The sequence below is a fragment of the Toxorhynchites rutilus genome, chromosome 3, assembly GCF_029784135.1.
Source record: "Toxorhynchites rutilus septentrionalis strain SRP chromosome 3, ASM2978413v1, whole genome shotgun sequence".
Taxonomy (NCBI): Eukaryota; Metazoa; Arthropoda; class Insecta; order Diptera; family Culicidae; genus Toxorhynchites; species Toxorhynchites rutilus.
In genome coordinates this window covers 7,155,628-7,170,434 of record NC_073746.1, presented here as the reverse complement: position 1 = coordinate 7,170,434, position 14,807 = coordinate 7,155,628, and the positions used below count along the sequence as shown (strand labels likewise).

The window sequence follows — 14,807 nt, the reverse complement described above, 5'->3', positions numbered from 1 at the left end:
TGTCACATCAAATTGCATCACGGAAAAAACGCTGTAGAAATTCGCCCAGTAGAGCGATCCTTTTGAAAATTTTAGACAGTAAAATAAAAACTATTAAACAACTTTTGGCATTTTCTTTTTATTCATGCTTCGAGCCCAAGCCCGTATGCTCGCACCTTCCTCTTTACCCCGTCCATAAGGTTCTGTACAACGTCAGGTTGTAGTTTTTTTTGAACAGAAATCCATTTTCTCTTGAAGTCCGCCTCCGATTTGACAACTTTTGGGTTCTTCCGGAGGGCCTGCTTCATAATCGCCCAATATTTCTCTATTGGGCGAAGCTCCGGCGCGTTGGGCGGGTTCATTTCCTTTGGCACGAAGGTGACCCCGTTGGCTTCGTACCGCTCCAACACGTCCTTTGAATAGTGGCACGAAGCGAGATCCGGCCAGAAGATGGTCGGGCCCTCGTGCTGCTTCAATAGTGCTAATAAGCGCTTCTGTAGGCACTCCTTAAGGTAAACCTGCCCGTTTACCGTGCCGGTCATCATGAAGGGGGCGCTCCGCTTTCCGCAAGAGCAGATCGCTTGCCACACCATGTACTTTTTGGCAAACTTGGATAGTTTCTGCTTGCGAATCTCCTCCGGAACGCTGAATTTGTCCTCTGCGGAGAAGAACAACAGGCCCGGCAGCTGACGAAAGTCCGCTTTGACGTAGGTTTCGTCGTCCATTACCAGGCAATGCGGCTTCGTCAGCATTTCGGTGTACAGCTTCCGGGCTCGCGTCTTCCCCACCATGTTTTGCCTTTCGTCGCGGTTAGGAGCCTTCTGAACCTTGTATGTTCGTAGGCCCTCCCGCTGCTTGGTCCGCTGGACGAATGAACTTGACAAATTCAGCTTATTGGCGACATCCCGGACCGAACTTCTCGGATCACGTCTAAACTGCTTAACTACGCGCTTGTGATCTTTTTCACTGACGGAGCATCCATTTTTGCCGTTCTTCACCTTCCGGTCGATGGTTAGGTTCTCGAAGTATCGTTTTAGTACTCTGCTGACCGTGGATTAGACGATTCCCAGCATCTTACCGATGTCCCGATGTGACAACTCCGGATTCTCGAAATGAGTGCACAGGATTAATTCACAACGCTCTTTTTCGTTCGACGACATTTTTCCAAATTTACGAAAAATTGACAGCGAAGCATGGCCAACGTGATCTATACACTCTTATCCGATTATAAGCGAAAGCTGAAGATATAATTCCTAAAAATTAAATTTCAACAGCGTTTTTTCCGTGATGCAATTTGATGTGACACACCCTTTACGAATAATGTTTAAGAGAAATAATGCATCCCATAACCAATTTGTCGTTTGTCGCTAGACGTTTGATGATTGATTGAGTCAATTAATGTTTCTATGAATACTGATTATTCTATCCAAATAAAGTGTCAATTACAAACCATTATAGAGGGTGGTTTTCAAGACACGAACGCATTGTTGATGTAGCACAATTAAATTATTTTGTTCAATTTGCTTATTTCTTCTTGAATGGCGTGTTAACATTCCCTGTGGAAATTTTACCGTTTCAACGTATGCATTAACTAGCGTCATTTATCAATACTTAATTGAGATTTCTTAAGCCAAATAACACGCCTTGAATGTTTTCCGAGGGGCAAGCTCTAGAATACGCGTGACTACAGTGCAAGTCGAAGGAAATTTCTCTGATGAAAAATCCCTCGGCCAGAACGGGAATCGAACCCGAACACCCGGCATGATAATGTGAGACACTAACCATTCTGCTATGGGTGCATTGAATTTGCTTATTTATTATTTCAAATATTAATTCAAACAAAATTTAAGATTCACCTCTATTTTTTTCTATTTGGTATTTTTCTGCTATTCTCTATTCTCCTGTGCTCGAAATTCGTTGTTGGCAAGCAACTGGTCGGTGTTAAGTGAGACCGGACCGAATTAAATCCCCAAAACAAGACGGGCAATAAATCATGCGGACAAATGTCCAAGTAGCCAATAGACTAGATTCAAACAGCCGCATTTGAATATCTAAATCGCCTTTGTATCAGCATTCAATAGTGCGTAGCAATTATCACAGCTCGATTGTCCACCTAATTTTTATTTTCATCTAGCTGACCCGGAAAACTTCGTCCCGCCCAAAATTTGTTTTTTGTTATCAATACCTTCAAAAATTCACGTTTTCTTACTAAGCGCAAGCTCATGGGTCCAATCGCAGAACATTTTCATTGATTGATCTTCTAATCGACCCCGTTGAATGTACCTTTAACTATAAAATTCCTGGTACTTCTACCAAAACTCCCCTCCCTATCAAAGAGAGGGGAGGAGTGTCTATTTACCATATAAACGTATCGTGCCCCCTAGAACCTTCACATGCCAAATTCGGCTCCATTTGCTTGATTAGTTCTCGAGTTATGCAGAAATTTGTGTTTCATTTGTATGGGAGCTCCCCTTTAGAGAGGGGGGAGGACTGTCGAACTATCATAGAAACGTTTATCGATCCCTAAAACCTCTATATGCTATGTTTGTTTGATTAGTTCTCATAAGTTGTTCAGCACCCTCTCCCCTTTCTTTAGAGAGAGAGAGAGAGAGGAGTGTCTAACCACCATAGAAACATTTATTGCACCCTAAAACCTACACATGCTAAATTTCGTTTCATTTGTTTGATTAATTCTCGAGTTATGTAGAAATTTGTGTTTCGTTTGTATGGCAGTTATCTCTCGTTATCTCTCGTTTTTATCTCGAAAATTACTCATCCGTTGTCGCGCATTCAAACCGCTCCTCGCCGAACAGTGTCGCAAACGATTTACACTTGTCGTGTCGAAACAGTATCTTGAGAGTAGCTGCAGAGGCTGTTGAAGATAAATTGCTGGAAGATAAGTTACGCTTTTTCTGAAAATAAGATGCTGCATTTTTTACATATCTTATTTCACTTAATTCAAGCATAAACGTAACCTTTCAACGTTAAAGTGAAATTGAGGTGGCTATTACATGTACAGTGGGGTAAGAATCGTGATTCTTGAAGATTTTGCTAGAATTTTCACCAGGAATTGTTTACACCGATATTGCAGCGAAATTAAGAAAGATAGAAGTTGGGTGCCAAAGAACAAATTGTAGAGAGGTTAGAGAGCTTTAGTTTGATTGATAGGAACAATCAAGTTTCATATGAAATTTAAGGATAAAATTTTAGGTTTTCACTTCCGAAATGTTATTTAAATCCACTAATTTAGATGTTACACTGCTATATCCTTTACTGAATTGTCTCATCTTTCAAATAGAAGCAACAGAATTGTCTTCCGTAGCGTTCTTTTTTTTATTTAGAGCCAGTTTGAAGCAACAAAGTCCGAAACAAAAAAAAAAGTTCCATAACTCTGTTGTTTTCTAAATTCGAACATATGCGTAGAAGGATTTTTTTCATCAAATATGATCGTCTCTCACCTCCTGAGAGATTCTGGATAAATTTAGTTTTTTCATGTGAGAAAGGTGTTTTCTGACTTTAAGGAATGCATAACATATATGCATGAAAACGTATAAAAAATTACTCGATTATATACAGGATGAAAAGAAATCTAAAACTGTATATAATCGAGTCCGCCCTGTACTACATTTTTGCGAGTTTGCATGTATATTTAAAATTAGGAATTTATCGAAAAAAAATTACCAGGAACACCGGGAATTTCAAAACACATCAAAAATCAAGATGTCACCTTGCAAGTTCTTATTTGAAACTTTCAAGATGCTGCATAGCCACCCTGTTATAAGAATGACTAATATTTTAGTAGAAAATATTATCTCTAAAGGGTGTGTCACATCAAATTGCATCACGGAAAAAACGCTGTAGAAATTAAATTTTTAGGAATTATATCTTCAGCTTTCGCTTATAATCAGATAAGAGTGTATAGATCACGTTGGCCATGCTTCACTGTCAATTTTTCGTAAATTTTGAAAAATGTCGTCGAACGAAAAAGAGCGTCGTGAATTAATCCTGTGCACTCATTTCGAGAATCCGGAGTTGTCACATCGGGACATCGGTAAGATGCTGGGAATCGTCCAATCCACGGTCAGCAGAGTACTAAAACGATACTTCGAGAACCTAACCATCGACCGGAAGGTGAAGAACGGCAAAAATGGATGCTCCGTCAGTGAAAAATATCACAAGCGCGTAGTTAAGCAGTTTAGACGTGATCCGAGAAGTTCGGTCCGGGATGTCGCCAATAAGCTGAATTTGTCAAGTTCATTCGTCCAGCGGACCAAGCAGCGGGAGGGCCTGCGTATATACAAGGTTCAGAAGGCTCCTAACCGCGACGAAAGGCAAAACATGGTGGGGAAGACGCGAGCCCGGAAGCTGTACACCGAAATGCTGACGAAGCCGCATTGCCTGGTAATGGACGACGAAACCTACGTCAAAGCGGACTTTCGTCAGCTGCCGGGCCTGTTATTCTTCTCCGCAGATGACAAATTCAGCGTTCCGGAGGAGATTCGCAAGCAGAAACTATCCAAGTTTGCCAAAAAGTACATGGTGTGGCAAGCGATCTGCTCTAGCGAAAGCGGAGCGCCCCCTTCGTGATGACCGGCACGGTAAACGGGCAGGTTTACCTTAAGGAGTGCCTACAGAAGCGCTTACTACCACTATTAAAGCAGCAGGAGGGCCCGACCATCTTCTGGCCGGATCTCGCTTCGTGCCACTATTCAAAGGACGTGTTGGAGTGGTACGAAGCCAACGGGGTCACCTTCGTGCCAAAGGAAATAAACCCGCCCAACGCGCAGGAGCTTCGCCCAATAGAGAAATATTGGGCGATTATTAAGCAGGCCCTCCGGGAGAACCCAAAAGTTGTCAAATCGGAGGCGGACTTCAAGAGAAAATGGATTTCTGTTCAAAAAAAAACTACAACCTGACGTTGTACAGAACCTTATGGACGGGGTAAAGAGGAAGGTGCGAGCATACGGGCTTGGGCTCGAAGTATGAATAAAAAGAAAATGCCAAAAGTTGTTTAATAGTTTTTATTTTACTGTCTAAAATTTTCAAAAGGATCGGTCTACTGGGCGAATTTCTACAGTGTTTTTTCCGTGATGCAATTTGATGTGACACACCCTTTATGAGAAATATACAGGGTTTTCCATTTCGGGCTTCCGAAAGTATACAGCCCTGCGCTGACAACCGTTTGACATAGCTGTCAACCAAAGCGTCATATCGTTAGTTGAATGTCTGCCATTTTACAATATGGATCGTTTTAGCATCGCACAACGTGTTCATTTTGTTAAATTATACTATAAAAATGATGAAAAACCGGCAAATGTTTTTCGAGCATTACGGAAGGATTTTGGTCGTCATGGACGGCCTACAGAGCACACGATCGCTAATGTAATGCGTAAATTCGAACAAACTTGATCCGTAGATATTGTGGAACCTGTGCATCATCGTAATGTGCGTTCGGCCGAAAATATTGCTGCTGTTGCTGCCAGTGTGGAGGATGACCCGAATGTTTCGATTCCACGGCGTGCTCAGCAATTGTCAAACACATCATTGTGGCGAATTTTGCATTTGGACTTGCCTCTACATCCATATAAAGTCCAACTGGTACAAAAATTAGAGCGTGGTGACCATGGAATGCGTCGGGCATACGTCGATTGGGTGAACGAACAACAGCAGCAAAATGCTGAATTTTTGCATCAAATTTTCTTCAGCGATGAGGCACATTTCGAGCTCGGTGGCTATGTGAACACCCAAAATTTCCGTATATGGGGCTCAGAAAATCCACACGTGATTGTTGAAAGGCCATTGCATCCGCCAAAAGTCACTGTTTGGTGCGCATTATGGTCTGGTGGAGTCATCGGGCCGTATTTCTTTGAAAATGAGGACGACGAGACGGTAACTGTGAATGGTGAGCGCTATGGCCGCATGTTAACCGATTTTTTTGCCACAAATTGAAGATATGGATACGGATGACATGTGGTTTCAGCAGAACGGTGCCACGTGCCACACAACACGACCGAACATGGCCATATTGCGAACGAAATTTGAGGGACGCATAATTTCGCGTTTTGATGATGCCAATTGGCCGTCCAGATCATGCGATTTGAACCCGCTAGACTGTTTTTTGTGAGGTTATGCGAAAGACCGTGTCTGTGCCAACTCTCCGCAAACTCTTGTACATTTGAAAGACAACATTCGTGAAGCTATGACCGAGATACCGCCCCATATGTGCCGAAAGGTCATCGAAAATTACCTGTTCCTGATCAAGGTGTGCGAGGAAGCCCTAGGTGGACATTTGAATGATGTTGTATTTCACACATAATGGCATAAACCAAACTTTGATTTGAAATAAAAGTTTCATCGAAATTCGAATTCTAAGTGTGTTTTATTTCAATTTACTTTCGGAATTTAAAGTTGGAAAACCCTGTACAAGAAAAACGACACAATCTTTACTCGGTTACTTTTACACCCTGGAGTTCGCAGGATTGGCTCTTGATTAGCAAGATTTTCAGCTTTTTTGAATTTGGGTTACAGGGTCTCAACTTGAATATTCACAGTTTCTGCATTTGTTAAAATTATCACAAAAGCTTCAGAATCATGTTATATTACCATAAGTTACTCACTTGGACGCATTACGCAATGATCTTACTAAGATGTTTTAGGATCTAAAATATTTTCAAATTCTTCACTGGATAATAAATCCGTACTATATCACAGCCATGGAATGAGTCAAGGTGATAATGCAAGAAAAGTTGATTAATATTATCAGCTTAGATGAGGGACTCAAGTAGGAGTACGAACGCGAACGCGAACGAGGAGATTTATGAGTTTAACTAACCAATATTGAACCGTATTTTGATATATAGGTAGTTGCGGATAGATTGGATAGCGATTTGAATGTTTTTATAGTTTGTGAGTAATATGTATTAATAATTAATAATTACGCTTGATATTGACTTGATATTGTCTATTTATTTTGTTGAATATGATGAGAAAATAATGTCAAGTTTACTCATCATCATTACTGCAATATTTCTAAATTGATGACAATTTAGTAAAACAAACCTAAAGATAGGATTTTCGAAGAAATTTGGCTATAGGGGTCTGAGGTATGACTTCATTCTGGAAAAGGGGTCTCTTGCTAGAGGGTCTCTTCATGATTCCAGGAACAACCAAACTGACACAGGAGATGCATAAACTTGAATCAAGACTTCAAGCCATATTCAAAATCAGGTCAACTTTGGTACGGTGTCAAAAAATAATTTTCATGAATCCATTTTTGCTGTTTTAAGAATAAAAGCATTGCACAAGCTAGAATCCCTTCGCACCAGAACACCCAACAGATTCTGAAAGGGTAGAGAAACCGAAAAAAAGACTTCGAGTGTTTCCTAATAAATCTTCATTTTTAGAGCCGTACATTCCGGAATGTATATCTCACTGCTGTTATTTATCTGGAAACCAAATCTCAAAGAATGAGGAGGTAAGAGTTTAGATATGCGGTGGAATCCCCGAGTTATGCGCATTTTCGGTTTGTCCTTTGTAAACAAAGCTAATGCGTACTTCAGAAAAGGAACCCATTTCGTATCAAATATTCAGTTGTTCTTTCTCCCGAATCGGTGTCGGAGTGGGAATTATTTATTATTTACATGACAATGAGCAGACTGCAAAAAACGCGTAATTCACAGCAAAGTCTCTCAGGGTGTTATGCGGTGTAATACTGAACAATTCCGATATTCTAGTGTGCCCTGCTGGTTGTTTGATTCTAAAGTAATGACACCCACATAGTGCTAGCATTAACATATATCATCTACAGAATCCTGCAAATATGTAACAATATTCAACGAATTTCAAAACATCCAAAGCTATGATCTCAGGGAATTTTACCTCAGCAGCAACAATCTTTGATTCCTCCCTCTTTCGTTTTAAATCTGCAAGAAGTTCGACTCGTGCCGCCTCAGCTTTTTGCTCCCTGTCGTACTTCTCCAGATAATCAGCGAGAAATTCAATCGGATCATCCGGTTGAGCCAGATAGGTGAGCGCCAATCCACTCCTCAGTGGCAATCCGACTGTGTCTTGTACATATTTAACATCAGAAGCACGCTTTTCCTTGATTTTTTCGGCTAGCCTTAGTTCGGAAGCACTCATTGATATTTCATCGGACGCTTCGGTCACACTCTCCGAAATGGTTTCCTCTGAAGACTTCGATTCTTCGCCGATTTCCTCTTCATCAAGTTCCTCAGCTTCCAGCTCAGGCTCCAAATAAATTCGTTTTCCGTTACTGTCGAGGTAATATTTTCCGAACTCGTCTTCAAAATATTTCCTGACATATATCTTCCTCCCAAAATTGTCGATGTAAAAATCACCCTTTTCATCGGTTAGAATTTCCAGAGCATCTTTGATCTTTTTCCACTGCCCATCCTCAGTCAGAATATATTCCGAAGCCCCCGATTCCCTCTGATAAACCTTCCGTCCGGTTTCATCGATGTAATATCTTCCAAATTCATCTTCGTAAAACTTTGGTCTTGCTTTGGCTCTATCCAGCATAGCTAGATTTTCATCAAACTCTTCCTTCAGTGCCGTAATTTTTGCTTTGATAATCTCCAATTCCGATGGAGTAGCATTTTTCATCATTTCTTCCAGCTCTCTGATCTCATCCTGATGCTTCCTCATGAGTTCATCTCTGAACGTATCCAAATCCTCCGTTATGCTGATGGACAGTGCCTTCAATTCTTCGCATTTGTCCTTCAACAATTGCAGATCGGCGTCATGCTTCTGCCGAATAAGACCGATCTCCTGCTCGAGTTCGGCAAGCAGTCGCTCTCGTTCCTCCTCCGTCAGTGTCTCATCCGCCAAAATCGCCAAACGTTTCTGCTCCAGTTCCTCTAGCTTTTCCTGGAACTCAAACAGTCGGTTCGAAATCTCCCGCTCGATCTGTTCGATCAACTTCTCCAGCCGCACAATCTCCCGTATTCCTGCACGTAAGGCGTCCCTCTTTGCCATCAGTTCGTCATGAACCCGCTCTCGCTCTTGAATCAGCTGGGCCACCTGTGCCTCCAGCCCATGGATGTTCGTTTGCAGCTGATCGATCGACCGAAAGCGATGCTCCAGACTCAGTTCCTTCATTTCCAGCTGATCGATCACGGCATCTCGCTGTTCCTTCAAGCTTATCTCCGACGGGAAGAGTTCCTGGCGCAGCTCGGCCAGCTCTTCCTCCTGGATCACAATTTCATTGCGAGATCTTGTGATCTCCTCCGTTAGCTTGTCCCGGAGAGATTCATGGGAAGTATTTATGGGCTCCATACTCTCTATGAAACTCAAATGTTGGATCAACAAATTTTTGAAAATGATTCGAGCGTGAAGTTCCAGTGAAGTGGTTTTGTAGGCGCAATATGATTTCAGTGTGTCAGGCTGCACTACGTTTCGGATGTTTTCGTGGTTTTTGACGACAATCAGGTAGAGGAAATTGGTTTGCTCCAGAAGGGATTGTAACTGAGCGATTTCGTATATCTCCGGAATTTGCTGGATCAAATCCTCGATTTCCCGGACGAACGAAACGTACGAACCTTGGAGTGCTGTCACCGCTCTAAAGGATGTAGAATGACTAGACTACAGTTGGAACAACGGACTGATAACGGGTCTTACCTCGATAGACGTTTGAAGAATACTGTCTGGAATTGTGAATCTTGGAAGTTTTCCTGGAGTTCTACGAAGTGTTGAAGCTTGCGTATGCAACAGTCCTTGGCACGAGATATACTTCGCAGTTTCCTTCCCAAAAGTTGCAAAAGAAGCTTGTTGGATGAATTCACTTCAGTGTGTTCGATGAGCGTTTCCAGGTGGAGTTCTGCTTCTTCAACTATTTCGGCGAAATAAATGAAATCCGCGTCCAGCAGATACCTCGAGAAGCTTCTGAGTTGACGGTTCTTCAGCGATATATGATCCAATATTTTACGATGCAGTCTGTTCGGCAAGCTTATGCTCATTGTCCAGGTTGAAAAGTGACAAGCAAAAAGGGTTATGAACCATGGCCTGCTGTGCTCAAATATGATTGAATGATGATGATGATGGCCCAACTCATACCCCTACAAAGGTTTGAGCAGGACGATTTATCTTATAGATAATATTTATTTTCAAACATATCAAGAAGCCAGTATTATAAAAACAAAAACAAAGCGAACTGGCTCTGTTGCAGGCATAAATATCTATCAATAGAACATTTAAAAAAATAGGCATAAACTGCGAAAAAACAAACAATGTTCCTATCCATATTGACATTGACATAGTCATAGTCTCAACTTCAGGCCCAAAGTTTTTTTTTCCAAGGCATGTCAAGAAAATTTCCAACCCGGGAAGATCCTTGACTGATTGGGAATTGAACCCAATATCCAAAAGATTCAACTTAGAACATAAAAGAGATCTGCTACAATCAGAAATAATCGATACCACCATCTGATGAAAGATAGTTTACAACAATTCTGAATGAGCTATCCCAATTCCAGTTTCCACTTCAGACCCTACATAAAATTTCATTGTGTGTCAGTTTACTGCCAGTGTTCATTATTAACATTAGTCCAGGCCCACCAAACGCGCGCGAGGCTCAAACTTTCGTAGACAACGCTCGTTTTTCTTTTTTTTTTTTAAATAATCTACAATACAATAAAAAAACATCATCATCATCAGTACGAACATGGCAGTTTGAGATACCTGTAATTTTTTTTTTTAATTTCAATAATTAGTAAACATAAATAAATTAATTTACAAAAAAATTTCGAAACCCTGTTTATAAAACAGATTTAACGTGGGAAATACACATTCGCTTAAACTCTGCCATTGTTGCCGCTCGTTTTATTTCCCTGGGCATCGAATTGAAAAAATGTATTCCTTTGTATAGCAACGAGTTCTGCGACCTACTGAATATAAAGTTAGGTGTTCTTGCATCATCCGCGTTTCTAGTATTGTATCTATGAACATCACTTCCTCTTTCAATTCGATCACACAAATATCGAGGCAGCATACCGTTTAAAATTTTAAAGATGAACACCATTGTCAAATAGTAAATTCTTTGCTTCACAGATAGCCACTATAGCGCGTCCAACATCAAATTAGAGGAAGTGTATCTACTACATCTTAAAATCAAACGCATAATTTTATTTTGTAAACGCTGCAATCTCGTTAATTGTGTATTGTTTGCAAGGAATAGGATCGACGAGCAGAAGTCTATGTGCGGTGAGATCAATGATTTATACAATTTAATTTTACTGTTCACCGTCAGTTCTTTTTTCAAACGACACAAAACGCCGTACTTCTTGGCAATCTTCTTGATGACATTATTAATGTGAGACTTGAATGTTAAATTGTCATCAATGATAACTCCTAGGTATTTGATTTCATTCACGCGTTCTAATGTCTCACTATCTATTTCAAAATTTACGTCAATACTGGAGTTTGCTGAAGATATTAGCATGTATTTTGTTTTGCCAACATTCAATTTCAATTGTTTGAATTTAAGCCACTGAGCCAGAGAATGCAAATCTTCGTTTATGTGTTCCTCGGTTTCTTTTATATTCTTAGCTGCGATGAACAGGACAGTATCATCCGCGAACAAATTAATGTCACAATATCGTAAAACCCGTCGCAGATCATTTATATATAAAATAAACAAAATCGGCCCTAAGACACTTCCCTGTGGCACCCTGAGTGAGTTGCCGATGGGATCGGAAAAAGAATTATTAAAACGAGTCTTTTGAGTCCTGTCGCACAAATAGCTTTCGAACCATTTGTACGACATTCCTACAATTCCATTGCGCTCTAATGTTTGTAACAACAAGGGCCTAGAAATTGTTTCAAAAGCGCGTTTAAGATCCAGAAATACCGCAAATATAGTCTCTTTCGCCTCGATATTCTCTTTCCATTTTGCTAATACCAGATTCAGCGCGGTTTCACAAGAGTGTCCCTCTCGATATCCCGACTGTTCCGGTATTAGCAAATTGTTGTTATTTACAAAATGCATCAGCTGGACTTTCACAACAAGTCCTAACATTTTTTCTAATATGTGCAACATGTTAATAGGGCGGTACTCTTCGGCTTTATCCGTCCCATTAACTTTGGGGATCGGAATCACAAGGGATTCCTTCCAAACCGTTGGCACGTGCCCAGTTCGTAGAGATTCATTTATTAGGTCCAGTAGATCGTGTCCAATGACATGAAAGCAATCTTGTATCACTTTTGCGTTGACATTATCGATACCAGCCGATTTTTGCAATGAAAAACAAATATCTCTTAACTCAGCAAAAGTGATGGCTGAAAAACAATCTAGTCTACAATTGATATGATTCGGCTGTATTATTTCGTCAGGTTCACTGACCAAGCCAATACTTTGGTTGATCAGCAGAACACTATTGACGAAATAACTGTTGAATTTATCGGCAATAGTTTGGTCTGACTGCTCTTCTGACCCTTCGAAAACTATGGATCGCGGTACACTATTTAATAACTTTTTCAATAACTTCCATAGTTCTTTGCTATTATTTTGATGTTCATCGATTTTCCTCTGTATATATTCACTTCTAGTCCTTTTCAAGACCTGTGAATATATATTCCGCGCGAAGGTGTACCTATTCCAATCATTTTCTAAATTAGTCCTTATAAACTTTCTGTACTTTTTATCTCTTTTGCGTTTGAGACGCAGCAGATCAAAAGAGTACCAGCTGTTCGATTTGTTCAATTCAATATATTTTTCAACCACTAATTTATTGGTACACTCTCTCAGAATATCGGTCAGAACAGCTGCTTTATTATTCAGATGTCCCGCCATTGCTTCAAAATCCAGGCTTGTCGAAACAAGCTGAGACATGGCTTATTTGGAATATCTATTCCAGTTTTTAATTTTTATTCTATTTCCATCACGGTCATCCTGTCCATTCTCAATGTACACAAAAATTGTCTCATGATCAGTTATTTTGAATTTGGCCTCTGTAAAAGAGTGGACAGTAGCAAAATTTGAATACACGTGATCTATTAGAGTTCTACTATATTTAGATATTCTCGTAGCTTCGTTTACAGATTGTTTTAAGGTAAAGTAATGTGATAATTGTTTCAATTGATTCGAACTTGGGACATTAAACCAGTCAATGTTAAAATCACCAGCAATTATATTTAACTTACTGCAATCAACAATGCTTTCCCACCAGTTTTCCAAAATATCTAGAAAACGCTGGTCACTAGAACTGGGGGAATGATATAATTCCATAATTCCCCATCTACATGCCTCTTTCAACTGAAATTGTCAAGAACCAGTTATTTTCAACAGCTTCGTTTAACAGAATGTTGAATTTGACTGATTCTTTTGCATAAATTGCAACACCTCCAGTGTGTTTGGAGTGCGACAAGCAAAAAGCAACTTTATAGCCCGGAATTTTGTACTGATCATATGATTCTTCATTAATCATGTGAGTTTCAGAAAGAAAAACCATCTGAGGACGCATGTTTTCTACAAGATATCGCATTTTTGCGTAGTTTGTAGGAAGCCCAGCAATATTCAGATAAATTATTGCTAACTTCTTCTCACATATATTTTTTTCTAAATTGCTATTTGGTTTGGAAAAAGTTACTTTTTTTCTTGTCCAACAGTCTCCGATAGACAGGACACTGTGTGCTATAAGCTGGATGATTTATGTCCAAATTCAGCTTCCGTTCCTTATTAAACTTGATACAATTTATGCATTTCAATTCATTTGATTAGCACTCAGATGTTTTATGTTTTTCATTACATCTTGAACATATTTGTTCTTTGTCGCAATCTGTACTCTTATGCCCGAATTCTCCACATTTGAAACAGCGCAACACATTAAAGGCCTCAACCACGGTACATTTATCCCACCCAATGCTTACTTTACTAGCAGTCATCAGGTTTCTGTAAGTATCATGGTCAACTTCTATTATCGTGTTGTATTTCTAATATTTCAAGCGTGGATTTTGATATTCAGCAACAACCTTGACATCATTAATCGAAATGTTTTCATTTTGACTCTTCAAGTTGTCAATGAAAACATCAGAGGAATATCGATCACTCATCCCAATAATTTTCAATTTCGGTTTTATTGGCTTTGGAATAAAAGTACTAAACCCTTCTCCAAGATTGGTCTCAATTCCATTTTTCACTTGTTCAATATTATCCCCTGCTGCACACTCAACAATAATCGAGCCATCTTTCCCGTTTCTGAAATTCTCTATTTTATGTATTTTAGGATCTAATTTAGTCTTCAAGACTTTTCTTGTTTCATCATTTTTTTTGCCAGACTCTATTGGCTTTACCACAATGACTGGACGAGCCTTACGAGCCACGACATTCGCGAAAGTTTCAATTTTACTGTTATTATTTCGAAGCATTTTTTCTTTTAAATCGTTATTTTTATTCGTTAACATTATTTTCTTGCTCGGAGTGTCCAAATTAGCACTAATTGAGCTTGGACTAACCTGTCGCTTTCTGTTCATAACAGCTAAGTTTTTGTCAACATTTACTTTTTCAGAGAAAAAGCTTTTCATATTTTCCAACTTTTTGGCAACACTGCTTTCGAAGCATGCCAACTTCTCTTTGAAAAGCTCGTCGAAAGATCTGATAAGCTTGTCTCGCTCATTCTCAAACGCGATGTTTATTTGCTCGGTGAAGCTTTCTCGGACATCAGAGAGCGAAAGTGAGATCTTTTCCATCTCCCTTTGCAAACCACCAACGACGATACATTTTAGAAATCGTAGTGGAGACGAATAAATCGTCAAATTTCATGTACCCGTTTATAATAATAAGGCCTTGTTCTCACTGCAGCGGGGTGTCAGCGTGG

The 14,807-nt window shown here is 39.9% G+C and overlaps 3 protein-coding genes across 4 annotated transcripts in view; all 3 read right to left on the bottom strand.

Annotated features, from left to right (window-relative positions):
* LOC129774715 (putative leucine-rich repeat-containing protein DDB_G0290503) overlaps positions 1 to 11,697 on the bottom strand; it is a 76,952-nt gene extending 65,255 nt beyond the window's left edge. Inside the window, exons 1-3 of one of the 2 annotated variants that reach the window (XM_055778608.1) lie at positions 9,616 to 11,697; positions 7,858 to 9,556; positions 7,562 to 7,790 (exon numbers count right to left, since the gene is read on the bottom strand). In XM_055778608.1, the coding sequence (XP_055634583.1) occupies positions 7,767 to 7,790; positions 7,858 to 9,556; positions 9,616 to 9,953 (2,061 nt within the window). In that variant the 5' untranslated portion in view covers positions 9,954 to 11,697 and the 3' untranslated portion in view covers positions 7,562 to 7,766. Of the gene's footprint in view, positions 1 to 7,561; positions 7,791 to 7,857; positions 9,557 to 9,615 lie in introns of those variants that run through there. The other variant, XM_055778607.1, reaches the window with a different exon arrangement.
* LOC129774716 (CD63 antigen-like) overlaps positions 1 to 14,807 on the bottom strand; it is a 208,572-nt gene that overhangs the window by 123,061 nt on the left and 70,704 nt on the right. The window lies entirely within an intron of this gene.
* The window catches only part of LOC129774717 (dynein axonemal light chain 1-like), a 107,202-nt gene that overhangs the window by 22,337 nt on the left and 70,058 nt on the right, over positions 1 to 14,807 (bottom strand). The window lies entirely within an intron of this gene.